Source organism: Hoplias malabaricus, chromosome Y, assembly GCF_029633855.1.
Source record: "Hoplias malabaricus isolate fHopMal1 chromosome Y, fHopMal1.hap1, whole genome shotgun sequence".
Classification (NCBI taxonomy): domain Eukaryota; kingdom Metazoa; phylum Chordata; class Actinopteri; order Characiformes; family Erythrinidae; genus Hoplias; species Hoplias malabaricus.
This window is the reverse complement of record NC_089820.1, coordinates 59,724,416-59,734,619: the sequence shown is the minus strand read 5'-3', so window position 1 is coordinate 59,734,619 and position 10,204 is coordinate 59,724,416. Positions and strand designations below refer to the sequence as shown.

At 47.3% G+C, this 10,204-nt stretch overlaps 1 protein-coding gene across 1 annotated transcript; it reads right to left on the bottom strand.

Annotated features, from left to right (window-relative positions):
* Window positions 1-1,936: 1,936 nt before the first annotated feature.
* On the bottom strand, window positions 1,937-10,204 carry LOC136679011 (neurofilament heavy polypeptide-like). The gene is made up of 2 exons (XM_066657261.1): window positions 10,053-10,204; window positions 1,937-4,517 (listed from the first exon to the last, which is right to left on the bottom strand). The coding sequence occupies exon 2, from the start codon at window positions 4,507-4,509 to the stop codon at window positions 2,686-2,688; it is 1,824 nt and encodes a 607-aa protein (XP_066513358.1). The 5' UTR covers window positions 4,510-4,517; window positions 10,053-10,204; the 3' UTR covers window positions 1,937-2,685.

Genomic DNA, 10,204 nt, shown 5'->3' with positions numbered 1-10,204 from the left:
TTAAAAGATACAGTCTCTTCTTACTCACACACACTGCTCCACCTTAAAAGATACAGTCGCTTCTTACTCACAAACCGCTCCACCCTAAAAGATACAGTCGCTTCTTACTCACAAACACCGCTCCACCTTAAAAGATACAGTCACTTCTTACTCACACACACCGCTCCACCTTAAAAGACACAGTCACTTCTTACTCACACACACCGCTCCACCATAAAAGATACAGTTGCTTCTTACTCACAAACCGCTCCACCTTAAAAGATACAGTCGCTTCTTACTCTCACACCCCATTCCACCTTAAAAGATACAGTCGCTTCTTACTCACACACACCGCTCCACCTTAAAAGATAGTCGCTTCTTACTCACACACACCGCTCCACCTTAAAAGATACAGTCGTTTCTTACTCACAAACCGCTCCACCTTAAAAGACACAGTCACTTCTTACTCACACACACCGCTCCACCATAAAAGATACAGTTGCTTCTTACTCACAAACCGCTCCACCTTAAAAGATACAGTCGCTTCTTACTCTCACACCCCATTCCACCTTAAAAGATACAGTCGCTTCTTACTCACACACACCGCTCCACCTTAAAAGATAGTCGCTTCTTACTCACACACACCGCTCCACCTTAAAAGATACAGTCGCTTCTCACTCTCACACCCCATTCCACCTTAAAAGATACAGTCGCTTCTCACTCACACACACCGCTCCACCTTAAAAGATAGTCGCTTCTTACTCACACACACCGCTCCACCTTAAAAGATACAGTCGCTTCTTACTCACACGCACCGCTCCACCTTAAAAGATAGTCGCTTCTTACTCACACGCACCGATCCACCTTAAAAGATACAGTCGCTTCTTACTCACACACGTACCGCTCCACCTTAAAAGATAGTCGCTTCTTACTCACACACACCGCTCCACCTTAAAAGATACAGTCACTTCTTACTCACACACACCGCTCCACTTTAAAAGATACAGTCGCTTCTTACTCACAAACCGCTCCACCTTAAAAGATACAGTCGCTTCTTACTCTCACACCCCATTCCACCTTAAAAGATACAGTCGCTTCTTACTCACACACACCGCTCCACCTTAAAAGATAGTCACTTCTTACTCACGCACCGCTCCACCTTAAAAGATACAGTCACTTCTTACTCACACACACACACCACTCCACCTTAAAAGATACAGTCACTTCTTACTCACACACGCTGCTCCACCTTAAAAGATGCAGAACTTCTGGATGTAACCAAAAGAGACAACAGCATTTCCCTACAATCCTAGACATTTCCTTTAAGGGTAAGGACACCCTGTTCCTTACGGTTGGAGCCCCACCCCTCACCAGAGGTTACTGCTCTTTACGTTTCAGGAGTTCCTCAGAGCCCGGGGGCTGGGTCTGTGTTAGTGCCAACAGCCCACTAGGATTCTCAGAGACAGTGACTCTCAGGAGATGGATGGTGTCAGTGTAATGGTTGGTTTGTAGCGTGGAGTAGAATAAGACTGCTGTTGTTAATCTGATGTGTAAATCCTGACCACTGGGAGAGGAGCTTGGCCGAATCCACCTAGTAACCACATAGAGGACTCTCCTGATTGGATGATTTAGCATTAACTGTTTTTGATTCTCTTTTTTATGACTGTGTTTATCCCTAAGCCTTTGCTGAATTCCACAGTTATCCTCGGTCTTCACCCCCTACGTTTTCTACTTAAAGGAACACTAGGTAAGATTTGTTATTCTCGCTCCTGAGTCACATAGTACACTTTCTGTAGCGCTGAGCCCTGTTACAGCACCAATGATTTTGAAGCTGGAATTTAAAGGTAAAAACATTACCTAGTGTTGCTTTAATAAAGTATATTTATTTTTGGCCACAGCCGAGTGTTCTTTTCTTCGGCCCACCCCCAAACACCACAGCCACTCGCTTTCTGTCAGACCTTTATGTGAAATACTTTATTTCTGTTTTTTTTTTAAATATAACACAAGTTAACAAAAGACTGCTTCGGTCTCAGGCACTGGTTCTGGGTTCAGAAAGAGACAGGGTGAAGGTGAAAGCACCAAGGTATTAAAGGTACAAGAGTCTTTCTTCGTTATTAATGTTAACATTTTCATCGTTTTCCAACCCAACGTTCCCGGACTCCAGGTTCAAAATCTTGGAATATCTTCGCTGGTGGCGCAGACGGAGAGAAGGATATGTGAAATCTAAATCAGAGAATACTCAGATGCTAGTAAATGCTAATCCAATAATAAAACCAGTCCTCGGCACTCGTCAGAATCACACGCAAAAACACGACACGTTTCCTCCTCCTCGCGGCGCTCTTTCGTTTTTCTAAATGTCCAGGGTTTGATCTGTGGTCCACTGTGTTTCAGTTTTGCTCTGTTTATGTCTAACTATTGTTCACATCCTGGTTTATTTATTCACCAGCCGACCTTCGCCAAGCACACAGTACACACACACACACACACACACACACACACTCTCCTCCGTCTCCACTCATCCCCTCTAATTCTCTCCAGTGGTCACATTTCTTTTTTTGGGTTAACCAGAAATTCCTTTTTTTTTCTTTTTCACGACAGGCGTCGTTTTATTTTCCGAGAGCCTGTGTTCTTCCTCACATCCTCAGACGGTTCTCTTCAATCTCATCATAAAGGAATTCACACTGTGAAAGGGTTTAAAGGGGTTCCTCAGATGGTGTCGATGGCCTGACTGACCACAGAGTCGCCCACCAGGTCAGCGGAAAGGGTTAAATCCTTTTTCAGTTCAGATTTCTCCGGAAAGACGCCGTTCACGTGTTCCTCGGCATCGGCGTCGGCGTCTCCGTTGGCCTTCTCCTTACAATCCCCGTTCACTTTAGTGGGTTCCTCCTCCACTGCAGCTTTCTCACACTCTCCATTGTCCAGTTTCTCCTCCTCACCAAGGGGGGCAGCACTGGGTTCTTCGGCCGACAGCTCATTGTTTGAAACTGACTCAGAAATCACAATCTCAGGGATGGGTTCCTCACTCTTTTTTACTGATTTTGTTTCAGGTTCAGGTTCAGGTTCTACTAAGACAGGCTCAGACTCTTGGGAAGGTTCTGGATGCTCTGGTTCTGGATCTGGAACCTCTACATTTTCTGGATGTTCCATCGATATCTGCTGAACATTCATGGAGCTTAGAACCTCTTGGACGGCTTCATCCACCACCTGCACTGCTGCCAGTTCTTCTGGAGTAGCCACAGCTTCCTCAGGTGCAGGTTCCTCAGGTGCAGGTTCCTCAGGTGCAGGTTCCTCGGGTGCAGGTTCCTCAGGTGCAGGTTCCTCAGGTGCAGGTTCTTCAGGCTGTTCTGGTGCAGCTACAGGTTCTGCTGGCTTAGATTCTGGTTCCTCCACTGCAGCTATTGGTTCTGGTAAAGTTGGTTCCACTGAGTCAGCAACAGGTTCCTCAGGTGCAAGTTCTCCAACAGGGTGTGGTGTTATTTCAGGTACTGCTTCAGGTTCTTCTGGTGCAGTTACTGGTTCCTCAGCGGCAGTTACAGGCTCTGCAGGAACAGGTTCTGGTTCTGTAGCAGCAGGATCTTGTGAAATAACTTCAGGCTCTGATGGGGAAGCAGCTGGTTCCTCTGGGGTAGCTTCTACTGAAGCAGCTTCTGGGGCAGCTGCAGGTTCCTCGGGGGCAGCTGCTGGTTCCTCGGGGATGAGAGCATCTTCTGCAGCGGCAGATTTAACTTCTAATCTGGGAACTTCAGCAGCTTCTACTGGAGCAGCTACGGGTTCTGCCACTGTTTCCTCTGAGACCTGTTCCTCTGGGGCTGATTTAGCCTCTACTGGGGCAGAAACAACTTCCAATGGAGCTGCAGGAGGTTCCTCTGAAGTAACTATTGGCTCCTTCAGGGCAGGTGTAGCTTCTACTGGGGCAGATACAGGCTCTACGGGTGTTGGAGGTGCCTCTGGGGCAGCTGTAGGTTCCTTGGTGTTTTCCTTGGGCTCCTCTGGAGCAGCAGCAGGTTCCTTAGCTTGTTCCTTTGGTTCCTCTGGGGCAGCTGCAGGTTCCTTGGTGGGTTCCTTGGGCTCCTCTGGAGCAGCAGCAGGTTCCTTAGCTGGTTCCTTTGGTTCCTCTGGGACAGCTGCAGGTTCCTTGGTGGGTTCCTTGGGCTCCTCTGGAGCAGCAGCAGGTTCCTTAGCTGGTTCCTTTGGTTCCTCTGGGGCAGCTGCAGGTTCCGTGGAGGGGGCTTTAGATTCTTCTGGGGCAGCTGCAGTCTCTTTTGCAGGTTCCTTTGGTTCCTCCGCAGCAGCTGCAGGTTCCTCGGGAGGTTCTTTTGTTTCTTCTGCTGCAGCTGATGGTTCTTGAGAAGCTGCAGGTTCCTCCTTCACCTCTGCCTTTACGTCTGTAGACGCAACAGCTTGGGTTTCTGCAGGAGACTCGTCCTTCTGCTCCGTGGCTGACGTTGCCACCACGGCATTCTCCTCCTTCTTATCTTTGGGGTCGCTGACATCGTATCCCTTCTTCTTCTTGCTCAGTTTGCCTCCCATGATGAGTCCTGGGGAGAAAGAAGAGAGAATCTAGGTTCAGTTCTGAAAGTTAAACATCCACACTCGGAAAATGCCTGTGCACCATGTCCTGCACGTATCAGGAATTCTGGGTCGGAGCAGACTTCAGGTTTGAGGATTTCAAAGTGGAATACACTCGTGACCTGAAGAAACCCCAGATCCCACAGATCATCCCTTGATCCTCAGTAATAAGGTTATTATGGAGCGGGGAAGAAGGCGCCCACCGTGGTAGACGTCTCTGCACATTTTTACGTACACGATTACGAGGGGTGTTCCGTACGTTTACTGTAGAGTTACGATTTAAACCTAGCATTCACTGTCTGATACCGCTAATCCATTTCAGGGTCGCGGTGGGTCCGGAGCCTTCCCGAGAGATTCAAATTCAAATATCAAATATATTCAAATATTCAAAAGAATAAAACAAAGAAATACTAGCATTTTAACTTTTGATTTTCACAAAGTTGTTGTGATGAATGTGAGTACATTTTTAATCGATCGAAACGTGTCCCAAACACAACACGCGTGGTCGTGAAAAGCCGACCCGGTACCAGGCGCCAAACAGTGAGGAGAGCCGTGCAGAGCCGAGTAACGTAGCTCCATGCAGTGGAAAAGTACTATATTTGGTTTATGGACACGAAGTGGTTAACAGACATAGTTTATCTGACTCAGGACATTATTTTACAACCAGACTCTAACCTCAAGGCCCAGCAGCACCAGGAGCTGAAGGAAAAAGAAAGGTGGACTAGAGGTGCTGGGCAAAGACTAGAGCCAGGCGCCGTTTGGCCTGAGAATGTCCAGGCCCGCTGGACATCGGACTGCGTGCCTCGTTCTACTCCCCGCGTGTTGCAGGGTCCGAACCGCGGCGGTATCTGCATCGACGGACGTGAAAGAGGTTAACACACACTTTCTCTGGCACAGAACTGATTTCTGAAGTGCAGGAGGCTCTCTTTGGAGGCACTTCTCTCTGGACATCAGCCGCCTGTGAAGGAGAAGTCCTTTTTGATTTCTGTGTCCTAACTTTGACTTCTGGCCAAACCTTCACTTTAATTAAACGTAATGTAAATGAGAAAGATGAAAGCTAGCGGCGCGTGGACGGCCAACATTTCTGTCCTTTTTAAAGGACACTCCACACACTGCCAACTGAGCAATCACCGAGATCAAACAGAGACACGGTGGAAACTGTCCAGAAATGTCCCCGTGTCTCCTCTTGAGTGTGAGTATATGTCTCAGCTGTGTCTCACTCTGGGCTCAGTGCTGAGATCATAATACTCCTGTTTAGCTGAACTAAGAACAGAGCTCTGCTGTTTCTCACCAGCGCTCACAGCCGGCTCAATACTGATGCTGGAAATATCTTTATCGTTTTTATCCCTTTCTCTCATGCTGTTTCTCCTGAGGAGTTTAATAATAATCTCCATTCGAACTCTGGAGGCATCAGTAAGCAACAGTGGAGCAAAGAGGAGAAACCAGGCACTGGCAGGGCCTCACATGGCGGCTGTAAAAGTCTGAGGGCCGCTGTTGTGTGTAACTGAGGAATGCGGAGTTGACGTCCTGCCAAGAGAACGCCATTCTTCACTTTCAGACACTTTCTGCTTTAAGGACAGGGTTTGAGGCGACTCTCTCACGAGAAACTGCAAAGAAACTGGAGCAGACTTTCTTCAAAAACAGAAATTAACCTCAGTGTCCTGAGAAAATCACTCAGTGCCAAGTCTCGACTCAGAGATCAGGAGAAATGAAATGGTGAGGAGTTGTCTCTATAAAGAATCACAGGATGTGCAAATAATCAATGGATATCACCTTTTTTATTTAACACTGAAGTCAGTTCACAGTTCCACATGCAGTTCTCATTTTCAACAGAGGAGGAGCCTCTTAAAGTCTTAGCCTTCAACATCCCACAAAAAAATAAAATAAAATCTATAAAATCTCACAAAAGGACGGCATTTACACTTCATTGTTTTGTCAAACACAAATATTTCCTCTTTCTCTCTCTGTCTCTCGCTCTCTCTGTCTCTCACTATCTCTCTCTCTGTCTCCCTCTCTCTCTGTCTCTCTCTCTCTCTCTCTGTCTCTCGCTCTCTCTTTCTCTCTATGTCTGTCTCTCTCTCTGTCTCCCTCTCTCTCTCTCTCTCTCTCATTCTCTCTGTCTCTCTCTCTCTGTGTGTGTGTGTGTGTATGTGTGTGTGTGTGTGTGTGTGTGTGCTAATATATGCACCAATCAGCCGTAACATTAAAGCAGCCCTCACTGCCGATTCTCTCAGCTCCAGTGTCCACTCCGGTCGCTCTGTTCTACTCACACTGATGTCCATTTCTTGCTCTGCATACTTGGTCAGCAATGGCTGGATGTTTTTGGTCGGTGGACTGTTCTCAGTCCAGACACTGAGGGGTTTAAAAACTCCAGCAGCACTGCTGTGTCTGATCCACTCTACACCAGCACAACACACACTAACACACCACCACCACGTCAGTGTCACTGCAGCGCTGAGAATGATCCACCACCACATCACACCTGCTCTGTGGGGGTCCTGACCGCTGAGGAACAGGGGGAATGATGGGTAATAAAGTATGCAGAGCAACAGATGGAGTACAGTGTGTAGATCTACAGAGTGACCTGTGTTTAAGGTGGTTTAAGGAAAATGACTTATTAACTTAGTGCTAATGAAGATTAGCGACAGTGTGCTGAGTTCACAGTGCAGTGTGGAGCTGTGTTAGCGCGTTAGCGCCAGGACGCTATGTGTTTGTCTGAGGCTCAGTTCAGTGCAGAGAGGAGATAAGAGCCAGGAAAACGTCTGATTAGATAAAAACATTACACCAAACATTTACACGCATTCAACAAACAGCTCTGTAACACACACACACACACACACACAAACACACACACACACATGCACACAACACAACGCTTAACGCTAACTCTTATCCTTTCAACACACAGCTCTGTAACACACACACACACACAAACACACACACACACAGAGCAGGTTCCAGAGCAGATCACTGACAGGTTTAAGAGGTTAAACAGTTAAAAAGAAGGATCTAATTAAACCACAGTGAGACTATTCCTCTTTTTCAGTCACTTGGAGAAGCAGAAGATCCCATTTCAACACCCTGAAAGTTCCTGTTTATAAAATAAAAGTCCTAAAATGCTGACAGAGGACTTTCGAAGGACAGATTTAATCGTCGTGATCTCGTGAAAAGACATAAATAAGTGTTGTATGAATTAAAGGAGGTCAGATGTTGACGTGTGTGTGAAAGACGAGGTGGGGGTGGGACGGAACGTTACGGTACGACACGGATCACGACATTCCACTGTCACGGTTCGGAACAGTACATTCACTCTGTGCTGCGTCTCCTGTGAAACACGGGGGTGGAAGCGCTGTTTAAGACTTGACCACAGACACATTAACTTCACTGCAATAAACAACAGAAACAACACAGCTTTAACTTCACAGATTTACACTGAAACATACCGAGACTAACGTGATGCTAATTAGAGGTTTATTACAATGGATGAGATGTGTATTAATTACAGTAACAGATCTAAATAAATCACAGGGTATTCTTGAATAAAATGACTCCATTAATAAACACACAAGCTTCGACTGGGGGTGGGGGGTGAGGGGGGGGGGGTATAGGAGCTGCAACAGAGGGGCAATTACAAAGAGGGGGAGGGGAAGGGGTAATTACTCTAGGAGCTGTCCATAGTGCTGCACTGGGGCAAATGAAGCCGGATGCACCACTCCATCCCACAAATCAATGCAGGAGCACACATCTGCCGCAGGGGCTCGCTTTCCTCCGCCGCCCGGAGCCCGAGGGCTTTAGAACAGCACAATATTTAAGACCCGATTTACAGAAACGAACCCAATCTGCCTCCAAAACTGCTTTAAATCTCTGATAATCCACGGAACAGCAGCTTTCACGGAGGATAAAGCACCGCAAGCCTTTCTTCTGCTGACTCAAGTGTTCTAGCACATGGCCTTCCACGCTTTACCTGCTCTTACACCAAAGATATCCGTAACAGCGGTGAACAGAGGGTTAAAGACGTGTTTAAAGAGTCTGTGTGGAGGAGGAGTGAAGTTAGGAGCCACATCTGTGGATTTTCCCCTGAAATAAAAGCTTCCGTGTGATGAAAGCTCCTCGTGTCCAGGTCAGACGCAGGGAATATCACATTTATTTTTATATAAAGAGATTTCTAAAGAAACACGGCTGATGTTTAAAGTAAAACCTGCTGTTGTTCGTTGATTAAAGGCGATATGAAGGTTTCTGGAGTGAAGCCGACACCTAGAACACCACGGAAACGAGGAGAGCTCTGGTTTTTCGGGGTGAACGTTAAACCCAATCTAAAGGCAGTTTCCCGTATTCCGTGGAAATGAAGGACATTGTTTGGAGCCTGTTTGCTGTCACGGGGCGGTGGGGTTTTTTAAGGTGGACGTCTGAGTCGTGAAAGAGACGCACCGTTCCTGTTGTGGCCCGTAGCTTGTAACAGCTCTTTTCTGACGTATTAAAGGTATTCGATCCTCTTCTCTTCAGTGTCACATCGGTGTGATGCAGGTTTTAAGGTGGACTCTGGCTATGTTTTAAGGTGGAGAACAGTGCAGGGCAGGTTTCCTGTGCCTTGTCCTTAAATCTGCCCAGTGCTCATTAAAGTGACTCATTAAAGCTTTAGGTTTTAAGGGGGACATAGAGAGCTGCTCCATGTCAACTTCCTCTCAGTGCGTTCTGCCGCTGTGACGTTGATGCACTGTTTGAGGCGACGGCACTGAGAGCATCACGCTGTTTTAAAGCATGTGATTTAACCAAAGCAGCAAAGGGGCAACTTCAGGGGGGTAAAGAAGCTCTATAAAAGCCAAATGCCCCACTCACTGTACCCCCCCCCCCCCCTCTCCTACTCCTCCTCTCTCCCTCTCCCTCTCTCCTCCTTTGTTCCCACTCTCGCCCCCTGCAGCCTCATGGCCCCATGCCACAGATGGAGGAATAAAAAACCTGCATCAGAGCAACTTTAATCTGATAGAATCAGCTCCGGGGGGAGGTATCTGCTCCAGAGGCTGTGCTTAAGAAGTGATCAGCTTCATGAGGCTCTGGATCATCAGGAGCACCTCGGTGGAAGTGTTAGATCCTCACCCAGACCCTCCACAGCACACGGTTTACATTCCACTGCGTCACACTCTGTTTTCTCACGTTTTCTGAGCTGTATCTTCATTTCTCTGTCTTTTCACTTCATCCCCGTCTCAGTCTGGACTTGTAGCTCCCACCCCCCGCCTGTGTCCTGCTTTAGGAGCCGCTCAAATGTAAATCAAAAGCCTTTTTTTAAGAGCAGTGTCTTAAACGCCGGGTCTAACAGTGTTTTTTTCTTAAAGAAGAAGGAAATGTAAATGTTGCAAAAGTGAAACGCGGAGAACAAAGAACAGGGAGAGCATCCACCCTCCGAATCTGCGCCTCTCTTCTCCGCCTCTAGCGCAGCCTCGTTATTAGCCTCCTCACGTTTTTCAGTAAAAACGAAAAGTGCGTGAAAACGCGTGAAGTTCACTGACCTGATGTTGGACGGAGAGCCCCAAAAAATAGCTGTTAATGTGGAGATAGTGTGGATCCAGCTGCTGCTTTCAGCGCTCTCTCTTTCTTTCTCTCTGTGCACTCCTCCCTCTCTCTTTCAGCTCCCTCTCTCTCTCTCTCTCTCGCTTTCTCT

What these genes read in the sequence shown, in the direction of transcription:
- LOC136679011 (XM_066657261.1), bottom strand. Translation starts at nt 4,509, where the DNA reads ATGGGAGGCAAACTGAGCAAGAAGAAGAAGGGATACGATGTCAGCGAC.